Source organism: Pleurodeles waltl, chromosome 4_1, assembly GCF_031143425.1.
Source record: "Pleurodeles waltl isolate 20211129_DDA chromosome 4_1, aPleWal1.hap1.20221129, whole genome shotgun sequence".
NCBI classification, from domain to species: Eukaryota; Metazoa; Chordata; class Amphibia; order Caudata; family Salamandridae; genus Pleurodeles; species Pleurodeles waltl.
In genome coordinates this window covers 1018863837-1018880651 of record NC_090442.1, presented here as the reverse complement: position 1 = coordinate 1018880651, position 16815 = coordinate 1018863837, and the positions used below count along the sequence as shown (strand labels likewise).

The 16815-nt window shown below is 42.7% G+C and overlaps 1 protein-coding gene across 11 annotated transcripts in view; it reads left to right on the top strand.

Annotated features, from left to right (window-relative positions):
* Nucleotides 1-16815, top strand: part of PTPRZ1 (protein tyrosine phosphatase receptor type Z1) — a 572466-nt gene that overhangs the window by 371313 nt on the left and 184338 nt on the right. For 2 of the 11 annotated variants that reach the window (XM_069229907.1, XM_069229906.1), the window contains exons 11-14: nucleotides 7522-7568; nucleotides 12806-12877; nucleotides 13002-13458; nucleotides 15832-16437. In XM_069229907.1, coding sequence (XP_069086008.1) covers nucleotides 7522-7568; nucleotides 12806-12877; nucleotides 13002-13458; nucleotides 15832-16437 — 1182 coding nt within the window. Of the gene's footprint in view, nucleotides 1-7521; nucleotides 7569-12805; nucleotides 12878-13001; nucleotides 16438-16815 lie in introns of all 11 variants that reach the window. The other 9 variants (XM_069229903.1, XM_069229902.1, XM_069229904.1 and 6 more) reach the window with 5 other exon arrangements.

The following is a 16815-nucleotide window of genomic DNA, read 5'->3' as shown; positions in this document are numbered from 1 at the left end:
GACTATTAATGGATTAAAAATATAAGAGTGTTCTGGGATATGAAATGTTGGTGTTATGGGCTTAAAAACCCCAGCAGTAAAGTGCAGTTGGGTAAAACCCTATGTTTACCTGAAGGTATCACGCATAACAATAGAACACCTTTAAGGAATTAATCCTGTTAGTATGGGGAAGGTCTTGTGTCATTTTGTCACCTCTCTCCCAATGCATGGTGACAGCACCCTTTGCACAAATACCTGTCACTATACCCTGCACTGAATGTTGAAAACCTGGGGTATTTGGCAGTTGACCTGCTATAAATAGTGATTCATTAGAAAAGCGTGTTGATGTATCAAATGGTTTTACCCATTCTGTATCTGTTGGTAAATGTGCACATATTGCCCCACGTTCTTATGAGCCAGCCATTTTACCAGCCAATAAAATAAAAATTAAACACTGACAAAAGATCAAATATGATTTTAATATTCCAGATCCTCTACAATGTATCAAATAATTAGATCATACCTGAAACATACTTTGAAACCCTTCATCCGTAACCAACACACACAAAATTGGAGGAAACAAAAGGAAGAGGAAACAATATTTTAGTGATATACCTGAAAAGAAAACTCAAGCAGAATAATTTTAAACCAGTTTTTCTTGTTAATTACTTGTATAACAAAGGTACCTTGTGTTAACCCATTCAGGAAGAAATAAAAAATAACTCAGTCTTTCTCACTTTCCTTTCTTTGAATGACATTTTAACTTCTGCTGTGCAGGTGCTTATGAGGTGTTTATCTCACAAAGACACTCTTATGTGGGATGATAATAAAAATGCCAATCTCTAAAGAGCTCTCCACTTCTCTCACCCTCCAACCATGCCATCTCAGGACCACAACTATACACAAAAGCTCAGATTGGACAACCCCATGTTGTAACCAGGCCAGCAGACAGAATATGAAAATACTATAAAGAGAGCTGTTCAAAGCTAGCAGCTTACTGAAACTATAATGCTATGCATCTGACTCTCACACATCATCATCCACCACATTGCTACACTCTGTGTCCCATAGCATGATTACTACACCTTGATGGTCATCATGCACCACATGGAAACAGTTCCCAAATAGAATCATAACGTAGACAACATAATTTGAAACAAATACCATACATGATGTACTGTGCAACCCATGTAGACAAAGTGTTTCAGCGCCCCACATAAGGTAGGTAACCACTATATAAATTATGCAATACAATACAATACAGTACAATACAATAATACAATACAAAGAGGCAACTAGAGTGAGATGTGGCCCTGTTTGGAAATGTTTGGCATAATTCTGAGACACAAGTTGGGATTTAAAAAAATAACTATTCGGAGTTCTGATTTTACCAGTTAACCAATTTTGTAGGCAGTAATGAAAACCACGTTTATAAAATTCCAATCTGGTGCCAGCAGGTGGTCTAGCCAAACTGTTCTTATTCCTTTATACCAAAACAGGCTATAGTCTATAAAGCTTCCAGATTCTATAAAGCTTGTGCTGCAAACATCAATGCATATAATGTGATTCACACTCTCTTTACTTTTTGAAGAGTGAGAATCCGGCTTTCAGAATTATTTGAATTCTAGGTTCAGTGCTTCTAGAATACTGCTGTGACTATAGTCTGCAACCTGAATCTCTAAATAATTATTTTTTAAATTACAGGAAGTTACACAAGTACATTGTTGACATATTTCAAAAGAAATTAAGAGGCAGCCTCAGCGTCCCTTTGTGGTGGTGTAATCATGTTCCTTCTGCCACTATGGGCAAATCAGGCCTACATTGGACGTGCAGGGTCACAACCAGTAGCTACCGCCAGCTTATCCCACCAGAGAAATAGTCCATGATTGGAAATTGCCAGGTCAGCTTCCACCATTAAGCTTTAAATCAATTTTGATAGAGGGTTCAATTACGAACGGATGCTCAAGTGAGTTCTTCTTCTTCTTGTATGTTCACATCAACACATGAGGCTCTTCACCACTCAATAATTCTCAGTCACAAATGACTGGATTAAGGCATTTTCAAACTAGTCCTGATGAACGCGACAGACACTTTTGGGCCTTGGAGACAATCAACATGGTGACCTAATTGGATTATATAGATGATTAGGTCCAGTGAATCGTTCCTTATTTTTTAATCTTACCATGGAAGTCATTTACTAATGAATACCTTTGTTATGTAATTCCATAGGTAATTTTGACTGCCTTTTCTATCCTTTTGTGCCCAATCTTCCATCGCTATCCCTCAAAACACAAAAAGAAATTTCGGGATGTGGGAGTTCAAGTAGCCAACTTGGTTTGTTTTAACTTTGGGATAAAGGATCTCCATAAACAGCTCCATAAAGATCCATGTCAGGAATTGCACCCCCACCTGATAAGGAGCAGGTCCCAATGATGAAGCATGCCTCCTCAGTGGGTGGGGCATCTGATATTCTAATAGGGGAAGCCATGTACCACAGAACTTTCCATATATTTGAGTACAATATTTTTTGACTGACCACACAAGACTGCAAAAAACTAGGAGACCTGTACTGAATGTCATACTTTGTTTTTTTGTAGTAAGCCCTGTATACATTGTGTAATACAATGCAATACTCTCAAAGGACCATCCAGGAGGAGATGCTGCCATGTTTGAAACTTTATGGCACAGTTCTGGACTGCAAGTTGCGATTTTACCTGTAAACTAATTTTGTAGTCCTTAATGTAAACAGAGTTCAGAAAATTGCAATCTGGTACCAGCAGTTGGTTTAGCAAAACTGCCCTTGTTCCTTTATTCCTTGATATCAAAAGAAGCTATAGTCTATGTGTCTTCCAGATCCCATTAAGCTGGTGTGCCATATAGCAATGCATCTAAGATGATTCTCAATGTCTCAACTTTTTTGAAGAGTGAGAATCTGACATTCTAAAGGATTTGAATTGCAAGTTCAGCCATCCAAGAGTACTGCTATTACTAAGGGAGTATAATGTTGCATAGTCCGAGACCTGCATCTCTGCATTATTATTTTTTAAACTACAGGAAGTTATGCAAGTGCATTGGTGCCAGTGGCCTAACAAAGGCCCTCGCAGCCCCTGTGGTACGGCTGGGGCCTAAGCTCTGAGGCGGCTGACTCAGTACAGTATTCTGGCATGAGAGCTCCTGAGTGAGTCTGGGCCCTCTATGTATGGTGCAAGGGGGCCACCTCAAGTTTCGCTACACCACTGTTGGTTTCCATATTCTAAAAGAAAATGAGGAGAGCATCAGCATCCCTCTGTGGCAGATCAGTCTTGTTCCTGCTGCATTTAGGGACCACTGAGGCCAACATAGGGGCAGATGCCGGACACTACTAAATTGTTCTAAATCCTCCACACAAAGCTTCCTTGCTGGCTGTGGCAACCTGCTCCTAATCTGCACAACTGGTTAGGTAATTGACCCAAACTTCATCATGGAACACTCCCTCATGCCCTTACTGTCCAAAAATGGTTTGCAATTTTGCCCCGCTATGCAGGTGTACAACAAATGCCGGGGACACAAGGTATCCAGTATTGGAACTCATGATAGGTCTACCTGAAGAACTTCTGATGTTATGGCACCCAAGTCAGCAGCTCATTCTACACACCTAGATAAGTATAGTAGGCACAAAAAGGGCCAGCATGCCATAGATAACTACTTTGATCTGAATTTTCACCCAGACATCTCTGCACATACTCTTAGGGATGGATTCAAGGCCACCATCGGGGTGAAATCACTTCTATTTCTATCGCGTGGAGGAGAGAGGCTAGTCTGGTAGAGAATGACATCAAAGACCTGGAACGTCAGGATCATGCCAATCCCTCCAGACGCATTAAACGACAAATAACCCTTCTGCTGGGTTAACTCCTCTCCATCCGCACAACAAGGCAGAGTACACCCTCCTGTCACTTAAACAATGATACTACAAAGGGGGCAACAAGTAAGGGGCCCTCCTAGCACATAAATTAAGGCAACAAAGTGCACAAGCCCACATCCCGGGTTTACAAACAGAGCTGGGTAAATGGGCTACTTCAGACTTGGCAAAATAACAAGACTGCCACGACTATTATCAAACCTTATACACCAGCAAGGAGGCCTCCCCAGAGGCTATCACACAATATTTGATGGGCTGCCAGTGGGACCTATTGGACTCTGCCCACGCAGCCCTGCTAGAAGCCACGTCAGCTCAGAGGAACTCCGGAAAGCCATGAAAGGCCTTCCCGTAGGCAAGATGCTGGGACCAGATAGCCTAACAGTAGATTTTTCCCATAAATTCCTCCTACAATTGCAGGACCACCTGTTGGCACTCTGCAACACTTTCACCCCCACACTGGGGATAACTCCAACTATGTCAGCGGCGGAGATCTCTCTAATACCAAAACTGGGTAAGGACCCAACTCTCTGCACCTCAAACCGCCCCATACTGCTCTTGAACACGAACTCCAAACTTTACACGAAACTCTTAGCTAACAAATTAGAACTCTCCAGCCTTATAGATCCAGATAATTTCGGTTTCATCCACAATAGGTAGGGAGCAGATAATATTCGTCACATGGCCCACCTAGTGGAGAAAGCACATCAACACGCCATCCCTACTTGCCTTCTCTTGCTCAAAGCAGAAAAGACATTTCTCAGGGTTAGTTGTCTCTTCTGACAGGCTGTGCTCTAAAAAATAGGTCTGGCTCCTAAGATGATCAATAGGATTATAGCCCCTTACATTTCCCCTACCGCAAGAATCGGAGTGCCCCCTCTCACTCCTCCTTTTCGCCCTAGCGGTGGAGCCGTTGCCAGCCACTATACGGCAGATGGAGGACATAGTAGGACTTCTGTTTGGTGGGCACCCCCACAAGATTTCCCTATTTGCCAATGACCTCCTATCGGTACTCACACAGTCAAACAGACCTCTACCACCATTAGTCCGCACACTACACAAACCTTTGACGCATTCTCAGACTTTAAGATTAAGTTGGCCAAGTCTCAGGCCCTAAACCTAACTATCTTCCTGGCAGACTTATAATCAATTCAATCACTCACCCCATTCCAGTGGGCCAACGGATATATCCAGCACCTTCGCCAATGCCTTACCCCCACAATCTTGACTTGGTCAGGCACCAAATAGTCGCTCTGGCAGAAATCTCCTTTGGAAGACCTGCGTTGCTGGAAGCCCCTTCAAGTATCCTGGCTGGGGCGCCTCAATGCAGTTAAGATGTCCCTCCTGCCAAAGACAGTATATCTCTTTCAATGCCTCCCACCTCCTATACCTCAGGATAAAATCCTGCACCTCCAGCGAGACACCCATTCCTTTATATGGGGAGGAGGGGTGCTTCTCCCATGCCATACTGATATTCCCTTGTGACCTGGGAGGAATGGGATGCCCCAATCTTCTTGAATATTACTGGGCAGCACACCTCCATTTCCTCTCAGAGTGGGTAGTACATGAAAGTAACGAACACTGGCTGCATATGGACTGAGCCCTGGTCTGTCGTCCACTCTGGGACCTAGCATTGCTCCCCAAACATTCGAGACCTAGGAGTACCCACCTGGTCACTCCAGTGAAAATGGTCTTAGACTTGTAGGACAAAATTGCAGTAAGACGGAGTCTTACCACCTTTCCCTCTCCCAATGCACCTCTAGCGCGCAATCCGAACATTCATCCGGCTCTGCAACCCAACTCATACAGCCACAGGCACGAAGGAGACTGTTGCACTCGTCACAATTTATTCGAGGGTGAGACCTTCAAAACCTTTGAGCAATGCAGCCAAGAGTTCAAACTCCCTGACTCTGCTGGACTCCAATATTATCAACTTTGCTACTGGGCCCTTTGCCCAGATATACACAGGGGGCTACACACAGAGTGACAGCCTTTGGGGCCCTGATTTGGGCCTAAAACGGATCCCGGGGCCTCATATCATACACATACTAAGTCCTCTAACACTCTACTACTAGCCATCTACACTCATATCAAGCCCAATGGCATTCAGACATGAACGACGAACTACCCAGAAAACATGGCAGTGCCTGTGGCGGGAGATCCCCAAACTCCTTAAAAGCATACCTCAAAGGGAGACAGCTTACAAAGTCATGACACGCTGGTACCTTACCCTAACACAGCTACATACAATACTCATCTTGACCTCCCCCAATGCTGCCGCTGCTCCTCAGCCCTGGGGGACTTTATACATATCTGGTGGTCATGCCCAGGCATAACCACCTTCTAGAAGGAAATCCTCAGCCATATAAAGGGAACAATAGGCTATCCACTGCCAGACTCCTTTATAATAGCCATGCTAGGTGTCCTACCCCTCTCCCTACAAGCAATGACCCATGCGGAATGGTGCCTCATCTCCCAAATGTAGGGAGTGGCGAAACAATTTATTGCATTATATTGGAAACAACCCACCTCCCCCCCTACAACCCGACTTTGGCAAGTCCTAACTATGGAACATGCTTTTGCACAGATTGACCCACTCAGAAGGGAAATGTAGACTCATCTGCCAACCACTTATACAATACCTCTCGGTTAGAATACACATGCTTCACACCACCAAGACTCAAAGCCCTTCATATCTTCAACAGTCAACCACTTTCTTGAACGAGTCTCAGCCACCCTCCTTCACCCCTCCTACCTCTACCCCGTTCTGGCCCTACATTGGGGACACAAGGTATTTAAGGAATATTGGGGTTATTCCAACTTTGGAGGAGGTGGTAATCCGTCCCAAATGTGACGGATTTACCACCAGCCGTATTACGAGTTCCATAGGATATAATGGACTCGTAATACGGCTGGTGGTATATCCGTCACTTTACCGTCACTTTTGGGACGGATTACCACTTCCTCCAAAGTTGGAATAACCCCCATTATCTCCTATACTAAATAGCCTAATTGCCCCTCTCTATATAGTGTGCTTCTGGGGTTTTCTCTTCCCCCTTTGTTTAGTTGACTGGGGATGAACGCTTCATTAACGATGCACTGGTATACATATGCTATTCTTTGGCTAATAGACCATCTGGTCATCACACATGTACTCGAATATTGTACCTAAATGCTTAGGTACTGTTGATTATTATATGTACCAGATCACTGTTGCCCTGCCACGCTCAAGGCAGTAATTTCATTTTCTCAAAAATTCTAATAAAGAGATATTTGAAAAAAATGGGCAGCACGAGGCACATCACCTGGTTTCCCATGAGATTCTTGCAATGGTGAATGGACAGTGTTATGTACAACATTCAACCAACCCCTCTGTCTGAAATTTCACAAGAAGCTGCAGTCCAGTGCATCTGTCATAACACCCCAGCATCTCCCTCCCAGTATATAAACACTTTCCATTCAGATGGATCCCGCACAAATGGGCGGAGATATTCAAAATCAAACTGAGTGTTTGCTCAGGGCTGTGAAATGACAAATGATGGTGCTTTATTGAGATTTTTTAAGGAATTGAGAAATTTGTGATTTACAATTTTTTATGGTAAACAAGGAAACATATGATGTTTTAATAACATTTCTTTTCATAGACATTGATCTATTTTCTGATTTGGAAGAAACAGAAGACGTTATAGAGGTAATGTGCAATATTGTTTTTTTCTCAAAGAAAAGTAGATGCTCGTTTAAGATCTAGCTGTTAATTTGTAGACTTTCTCAGACGGTAGCTATATGAATTCTGCCACTTTTGCATATGATGCACAAAATATGAATGGATGTATGTATTAGATGGAAACACAGATTGACAGTTGAATGAATGAATCATGATTTAGTCAAGATCATAATTGGTATGCAAGGCTGTGCAGAGGTCATAGTTAAAGGAAATGCCAGATACATATGTTCTTTAAGTAAACTGCATTCATGACGGTTTCAGTATCCATGATCGATTTTGGTTTGAAATTCTCACATTGCACCACTTTTACAGACAAAAATTATAAGCAACTTCGAAGTAGCTGCATGCTGGGGCCATCTTGTTGTGCTTCCGGGTTAACTCTGCTGCTAGCGATCCAGTTCTGCCTGTGATCCATTTCTGACTAGTTCCATTACTGCCTGTGCTCCTTGTTTCTCAGAATTCAGGCCCAGATTTATGAAGATTTTGCATCTGGGTTGAGTCACCTTTTTTACTTAGCCCGATACAAAATCCTTCTTGGTATCTACTAAGCCACGCAATCATCAGTTTGCATGAAGCGCGTTGACTGCCTTGTGTTATTTTGTTTTAGGCAGGCATTCCATCAGTGGCTTGAGGATGTTCCAGTGCATCCACTCATGGTCTTTGACTCAAACCCATATTTACAAAGAGATGTAGACATGGGTTTGCCACGAAATGGTGCGCCTGCCTGAGGCTGGTGTTACAAGAAAACATATTTTTAGTCTCCCTTGTCATTTCCTCTTTGCATGTGTGCTGCATTCTGTGTTTATGTTTATAAGCTTTTGTATCATTTGTGTTTTTATGTGTGTGCAAGTGTTCTTAAATGAACAGATTGACAAATGTTGATGAAATATGAAATTAATTAATGGATAAAAGTTATTTTTCGATATAGGTTTGAGTGAGAACAAAAATGTAATATGCAATGTTTTTAAAAGTTGAGCAAATATCAAGATATGTTATCAATTGTAAAAATTGCATACAATAAAAGAATATATATATTTTTTCTAAAAAAACAACAGAGGTGTTGTGTGTAATATACAGCACACATATAACTGTTAATCAGTATACCTCAAATTGAGGAATAACATACTGTCAAATAGAGAACCTTTATACATATATGAGTGCACGGAGGAGAGATTGGATTTATTATTTGGTTTGTAGACCCTGTCCACTTTGGCACTGAGGGGCTACTCGCTCTTTGAAGATAGCAGTTCTTCTCTTTGCCTGCTGTGCTGCGTTATGCCACTTCAATGGAAATATGCACCAAATTGATAAGTGTTTATTGTTGTCTGTGTTCCACTTCTGGTGTTCTAGTGCGGCCAGTATTCCATTGCTGTCTGAGTGTACTGGTACTTTTTTCCATTGCGATTGGTGTGTCCTTGTTCTCCTGACCATGACTGGTGCAAGTGTTACTCTGCTCCCAATGTTCCATTGCTGCCTCGGTTTATTTGCAGCTAATGTTCCTTTGCTGCTGATGTTCAGTTGATCCATGAGTTCTATTGCTGCAGGTGTTTTGCTTCAGCCTTTGTTTTGTAGAACACACCAATGAATATGACAGCAGGCTTAAAAGAGACCCTTACTATATTGAGCTTGATTGGTCACATGTCTAAAGAACAAAGTATTCTTAGAAGAACAGTCCAGTACTTTCCAGAAAGGAGTCCCTGCTTTCCAGTAAGCCATAGGCGGTGGAGCGACCCAACTGCTGTCACTAGACATGGATTGACACCCAGGAACTGGCCTCATGTTTTCCTGTAGTCTTGCAGCAATATAATTGAATGTGGATTTAAGTTCCCATATTTAGGAAGATGGCATGTGGTGGAACACTTTAAAATAAAACTTTATCTCTTGTTTAAAACTACTTGCAGTGAGTTTTAACCATGGTGGTCAAAAGTAGGGGGAAAGTGACAGAACAAAAGTCTGATACCCTTTCCCATCACATTGGATCCAAAAGGAAACATGGGCTTTAGTCATAGCACTACAATGGATTGAGTCCACAACCCTTCACATGCCATTAAGTGTGTAGCAATACAGTGTATCCATGTTGTCTAATTATAATCCGTAGATTGGAGAGTGCTAAAAGCACTAGGTACATAGTGAGATGAATAAACAATACCTCCTATGACCAAACATTATGCAACAATTTCTTGTCTCTCTCCTTAGCTTCCCTTTAATCCCTTAGATGTTTGGAATTTATCAAGCGTGATAATAAAGGCCTGATATGATTTTTGGGTGAATAACTTGCAAATGTTTGTAATAACCTCACCAAAATGTTCATGTTCTGATGGTTGCTAGAGGCTGAGTATTGGTAGGGGTAAGTGCACACCTACTACTAGCAATACACCCCCAACACAGGGTTGGGCTCAGTCAAGGTCCCACAAAGTAGCCTCTGGCTCAATCCCTCGTACCTTGGCAGCGAGCAGTCAGGCTTAACTCAGAAGACAGGTATGTAAAGCATTTAAATGCACAAATACAGTAAAGAAGTAAGACACAACACACAATAAAAATCCCACACCAATTTATAACAATAATAGACATTCTTACCTTTAAAATGACAAAAAATGCCCAAAATCCAATATAGGGAACCAGAGATATGAATTTCAAAGATTACAAGTAAAACTAGCGCTGTGAAGCAAATAGTGCTCAAAGGGAAGGCTGCACTGGACCAGGACACAGTCAAGAGTTCCAGCCGTCTGCAATGCAACACTTTTACACTTACTTCCAGAAGTGTTTCTTGATGCAGGAAAGCGATCCACAACCCCAATCCAATGTTCCATAATCTCTGAGTTGCTCCTGCAATTCCCACAATGCACCTGGCCAAATTCTTGCAAGTCAACTGGACCTACTCCAGGCTGGGGACTTTTGTGAAAGTTGCTGCAGGGAAGCTATTTTAGCCTGTTGCTTCAAGGAGTCCACTCCTGAGTCTGTTTTGAAGCAAAGCAAAGCGCTTTGGGCTGTGGCTACAGTGTGCAAAAGACACATTCCTTAAGTGTGCAAACATCTGGGTTGCAAATGAGGGTTTCAGCTGGGCAGTTCTTCTTCTTCTTGTGGTTTCAGGCAGCAGATCTGAATTTTAATGCAGATCAGCCACTTTTATTCAATCATCTTGGGGGACAGTCAGTGGGCATCCTTGTCTAGTGAGCTGCAGGGTGCCACCCAGATTTATGACAACTTCCTCCAAAGCTTGCCATCTTCCTTTCCGTAAAGCACTGCACTTTAACATTCCAAGATGGATGATTTTCCTCCAGAGGAGTAAGATCTGGCTAAACCAACCCCCTGGTGTAGCTCATTTCCATTAACTTCCCCTCTGGATATCTGCAAAATCCTTTTCTAAGCCCACCATCAATCTGGGGGGTACTGGGGTGAGAGGACAGGCTTGGCTGCATTCCTTTCTGACTGGCATCCTTTTGAAGCCTTAGCTTGATTCATCCAGCCCATCTTCCTGGCCTGGCTTCACCATCTGCCTACCTCCCCTATCAGATAACCTCTGCTCAGTGCAAGATTCTTATCACCTCATCAAAGTAGCCTGGTTAATCATGTTAGGGCTGAATAATCAGGAAATACCACTAGCAGGCTGGAATTCGTCTCACAACTTATTTTCTGTATAAGTTATGATAAATTCAACAATTGCAAATTGTTGCATTTATCATTACCATTCATTTGAGTCCTTTCTTGTCATTTTATCTTTTTTCCTAGCAATATTTAGGCTTATGAAAAATATTCCCATTATAGCCTATGGAGCCAACTTTCTACAATGGGAGAGAATGAAAGGTGCAGTTTTTCCCTCACCAGGACATATACAACATATTTTATAATGTCCCTGCTTATAGTTACATGGCACCGGCACCCTACCCCTGGGTGTGTCTAGGGGAGACCTTGGGGGTGAATTTATATTTACAATAAGGTAGATTGTTATTTGTAAGTAAATTTAATTCCAAAGTAGAATTTGCCTACATTTTACATTTTAAAGACAGTCTGCAAGGCAGGGCTGCCTTTGAAAATGACAGCAGGCACACAGCAGTGCACATGCCAGTGCAGGAAATCTACTGTGCCTCTAAACTTCCCTGCCCTATTATACAGTAGGGACATACAGGTAGTTTGAATCCCCCATGCCCTGCTATCCACTAGGGACTTACGGGGTATGTCATTGCTAATAGGAATTTTAACATTGTGCCATTTGACCACATACATTTTATTCAGAGCACTGGCCCTGGGCCTGTTAAGCAGAGCCTAGGGCACAGTCAGGGTCAGTTACCAGCAGTATCAGTCAGAAACATTGCGGTGAACATGCTAAAAGGTTGACTTTCTCACAGTGGTTATCAGGTATTTTCCCCAAGTTACGTTTGGCAGCAATGGCCATCCAAAATTTACCTGTGGAAAATTGCATGGTCATGGGGTTTCCCTACAAACACATAATTCCTGTATGTATGGTAACAGAAGTTGCTGAATATACTAGAACTTAACAGGCCATTTGCAATGAGGGCCAGATTGAGCTACTATCTTTATCACTGCTTCCTGGTCACTACTGTGGTTTGCTTGCCATCAGCATAGATCATAAGTCAAATGGTGTCATTGATTAAAGGATGAATACAGAAAAATTACAGTTACGCATGTAGAAGACCGAATACTCAGGGTCTTGTGTGTGGATGGACATGTTTGGAAAGCCTTCAACCCAACACCAACCCAACACCATTCTCATTTGTAGCACTATTGGAAATGTCCAGGTTTCTTTTTGGTTTCTGGGTGAACTGCGGTGACCATGGTGGAGATGCTCAATGACAGAGTACAATCAAGGATCCATTCCTTTTCTCTGTGCTCTGGAAATCACCCCACCTCCTACCGAATCAGGCATGGTTGCCACGTTAGAAAAAAGGGAAATGGACACCTGCTGAGCACTTCTAAACACACATTTCTCAAGAAATTATTTTTGAATGTAACATGAGAAGACTGGGCTTTGAAATCGTTGGCTACTCCTTGAAGTTTTAACAGGCACTTGCAAATCTTTGTCTGTCTTGTATATGGCTGTTTTTCATATACCATTAATGGTGCTTCTCTTGGTTCAGCATGAAATACTTGTGGCCATTTGGTTATGGATTAACAATATATGTGAGTAGTGAATCATTTTCTGGGAACAAAACTAATAGAGTTGTAGCCATGTTATTGTCTCATAGGTTATTTGCTGCTCTTTTCTCCACCGTGAAGAGAAACTTTATAAAAAAGACCAAAGAAATGGAATAACATCTGTGAGTCTAAACAAACAATGGTGGTGGCTTTTTGGGTGTTATTTTAGTTTAAGCTCTGTCCTGTTTGCTTGCTGTCTCCAAGCGTCATAGTTTTTAATCTCTATTGTTTTATTCTGGCTTTTAGGTTGAAGACCCGGAAGAGGAGCAAGAAGACAATGACTCGACTTACATAAAAAATACTGCTGACAACCAAATATGGAATCAGGAACCAGCACATACAACCCCTGATTCATTGCAAGAAAGGATGGGAACAGAAACAAGCCTAGATCACAAAGTGGACTATCCAATCATAGTGAGCACACATGCAATTGATGGTGCATTACAGAAAAGCACACCTCCTACCTCCACAGGCTCATCTCCAATTGCAGGGCATGATATAACTGATCGGATGGATCCAAAGGAACAAATGTTAATTGGAGTAACAACCTCCAAGGGCATAGATGTGCAGGCTATAAGTGTTGTACCATATAGAAACATCTCCTACACAACCAAAGATCTTTCTGAAGATGGTGCGCATGGTCCTCCAGTAACTGAACAGCAGGAAATTACCACCGCTCAGCAAAGAGAATTTTTAACACCAGGTAATTGGCCTGATCAAAGCCATGAGGTCTTTCTTGATGTTACTCCAACAGTCTCCTCTACGCAGTTTGTTCTGGAGGAAGTCTCCCTGGAAAAATCCCTTGCTTCACAAAGTTCAGACACAAGATTGATTGGTGTCACCCAAGGTTACCCTACAGATAATTCAAAAGATTTAACTTCGTCTAGAGAGGATGATCGCAGAATTGATGCTGGCGAGGTGTTTGACAATGTCATAAATGAAACAGCTACCTCTAGTTTGGCCTTGGTTGCTGGGCAGGTGAATGAAACTAGTGATACTGGCACTACCGCAAACTATTCTGCTGCTTCTGTCTTGTTACAAGGTACACTGGTTGCTGGTGCAGGTATGCAGCAGAATTTTGCTTCCACATTTTCCCCTACTGAGTTGGCATCTCACTCTGTTGCAACAACTTCTGGAAAAAACAGTGCTTCCGCCAGTGAAGGCATCTCTCAGACATCTCAACCAGTTTCCCATGGTGAGATTCCTATTCACCCTTCCTATGCTAATGAGGCACTCCTTCTGCGCACCCCTTTATTGTCTGACACTCAGTTCCACCATGTCTCACCTGCCTTCCCAAGCCTTGCTGCAGCCCTGCATGCCACACCTGTACTTCCCAGTCTTGATGTGTCACTTGAACCCACGCTGTCATCCTCTGATGACATACGTTTGCTTCCATTTTCCTCTGCTTCCTTCGGTGGTAAATTTCACCATGTGTTTACAGTTTCTAAAATGCTTTTGAAGAGTACACCGGCCATTATGAGTGACACTCTGCCCCTGCATGCATCTTTGGCTTTGACTGACAGTGGTACCTTGATTCAGTCACAGGGCACTCTGTTAGCTGATGTGATCTCACATCGGCTTCCTCATGTGGCTCCAGAAGCACTGGAGTCTCCACATGAGACCAGCTCACTTCATGAAATGAGCATGGTTCCTCAAGTTGTGACGTCTGAGACGGATGTAAAGATGCATGTGCCTTCCACGGTGGGCGGATTCGTTTACCCTGTGTCTAGTGATGTGGCTTTTCTTCACAGTGTTCCTGCTTCTGATGACTCTTCAACACTCGTGCATGATTCTATTGGTGTATTGCATGAGGGCTTGTTTTCTAGCAAACCTAACAATGAACTGGTGCATAGGACTTCTGTAGTGTTGCAAGACAGTGCTTTGTTTCAACCTACACGCTCTGTGTCTGTCGCTGGGGATCTGACTGACACTTTTTCTGGCAGTGGGTTCTTTTTGTCTGATTTATCTGATTTTGATACCGCTGAAAGGCTTTCCCCAGAACCTGTGTTTAATGATCTTGATAAACTCATTACTAGAAAGGACGCTGAGGATGATCTACCAAATATTCCCTCCTCTGGTGACGTTGAAATGTCTTCATCTGATTCTGAAAATGAAGTATTTAAGAATGATTTATCTTTATTTAAAATCCTTGTTCCTGTTTCCAGAACAAAAGGAACTCTTGAACTGCTGCTTGCTCTTCCCACAGCTAAGATTTCTGGTCATGTTATCAGTATGTCTTCTGAGTATCTGTCATCAGTGACGTACATGCATGCTGCATCTCCAACCTCTGCTGATATTGCGCTTGAATCTATGCTTACTGCAGTTTCAAACCATGCTGCCTCTCCTGCTTGTAACATTGCATCTGCCTCAACTCTGCCGCTTCCATTTGAGCTCTTCACTTCTTCGAGCCATGACATCCACAATCAAATGTCCTTTGCAAGCTCAGATATTGGTACACCACTAAATATTCCGACTGTGCCCACTACTCTATTGACAAATACCACCACAGGGGTTGCTTATAAGAGCTCCAGTGTTGATCCAGGTTTGCATCATAGAGCCCCCGATTCAGTGAGGAATCAAACAACGTTGTCATCTATCTTTGAGCCATCAACTAGGGACTTACTGTCCCATACACCTACTATTCCCACTGTTTCGCTCTATGCTGTCACTGCATTAGCTGCAAATGAAGACTACATTCCTCCTGACTTGTTTAGTAGTGAGCATTTAGACTTGATTGGCCCACAATTGCACAATAATGATAATAGCCAAAACATTTATGATAAAGATAGTCCCTCTTTCTATGAGAATAGTATTCCCACTCCAGTGTTATATTGGCCAGCATCACCAAATATTGCTAGAGATGTTACTGCAAGTGTTTTCCCCAGCAGCCATGATCTTTCTTTGGTCAACAGCTCTAATGTAAAGAAAGATATTGCTCCTGCCACTCTAGCCAATGAGATCACTGCCTCTAGTCATGATGACCTCTATGTACCAAAAATGTATGTTTCTGTTGCAGCTGTGTCTCCAGACGGTGAGGGCTCAGGTACCTTAACCATGCTATCTGTTTTCTCCAAAGAGTCCTCCGATGCATCACACCATGCCAGTCCTGATGCTCGCATGTGGCATTCTGTGGTGGATGACGGTCTGTCTGTTTATGATGCTGCCACTTCCACACCCCACACAGAAACTGTTGAAAACGTAGTAGATGGGCTAAAGATGCATGCCACTGTGGAGAAGGATGAAACTAACCTAACACTTAATGCACATTCTGAGCTGTCTCAGGAAGTGAAGACCCTGCCAATTACTGGCTCAGGCAGTAGGATACAGAATCAGACAACTAACCCTTCAATGGCATCATATGTGCCGCCGAAGAGCCCTGGTGGCACTTCCATGCTGGAAGATAATACCCAGGCTGCCAACATCCCTTCACAGAATACGTCCGATTCGAAGTGGGTTGCCTTTACAAGCGATGAAGAGAGTGGGTCTGGCCAAGGGACATCAGATAGCCTTAACGACAATGAGACTTCAACAGATTTCAGTTTTTCTGACCTTAATGAGAGAGAACGAGAAACAGAGGGCACAATTGATGCAGGTACTGCAGATCTTACAGATGGATCCACTAAATCCTCACCCCCATCTGCTGTTCATGGCCACTCAGCAGCATTCAACGTATCTGAGGCAGGTTAGTTGTGGGCAGTTTAAGGGATTTTGTCAAGTGATTAACCTGTTCCTGCTATGTTTCATTTATATGCAGAGGCAAATGCTATATAGAGGAGGTCTTTCTTTTGACAAAACATTGTAGAAAAATGTTGTTCCACAAATTCACTGTTGTCTTGAATCAGGCCCTTCTGCAATGTGATTGCATACTGGATCTATTTGCATATTAACTCCTTTATAAGATAGTGATCCAAAAATCTAAGTTAATTTTGGAGTGTTTTCCAGGAGAAGAACCCTCCTTTTCTCCTTAGGATTAACCAATGTATTCCAGCTCCTATAAATCATGATTTGGCTGACCCTTACCTTCGAATTGTGCTAGAGCACAACCCACAATTCACTTCAT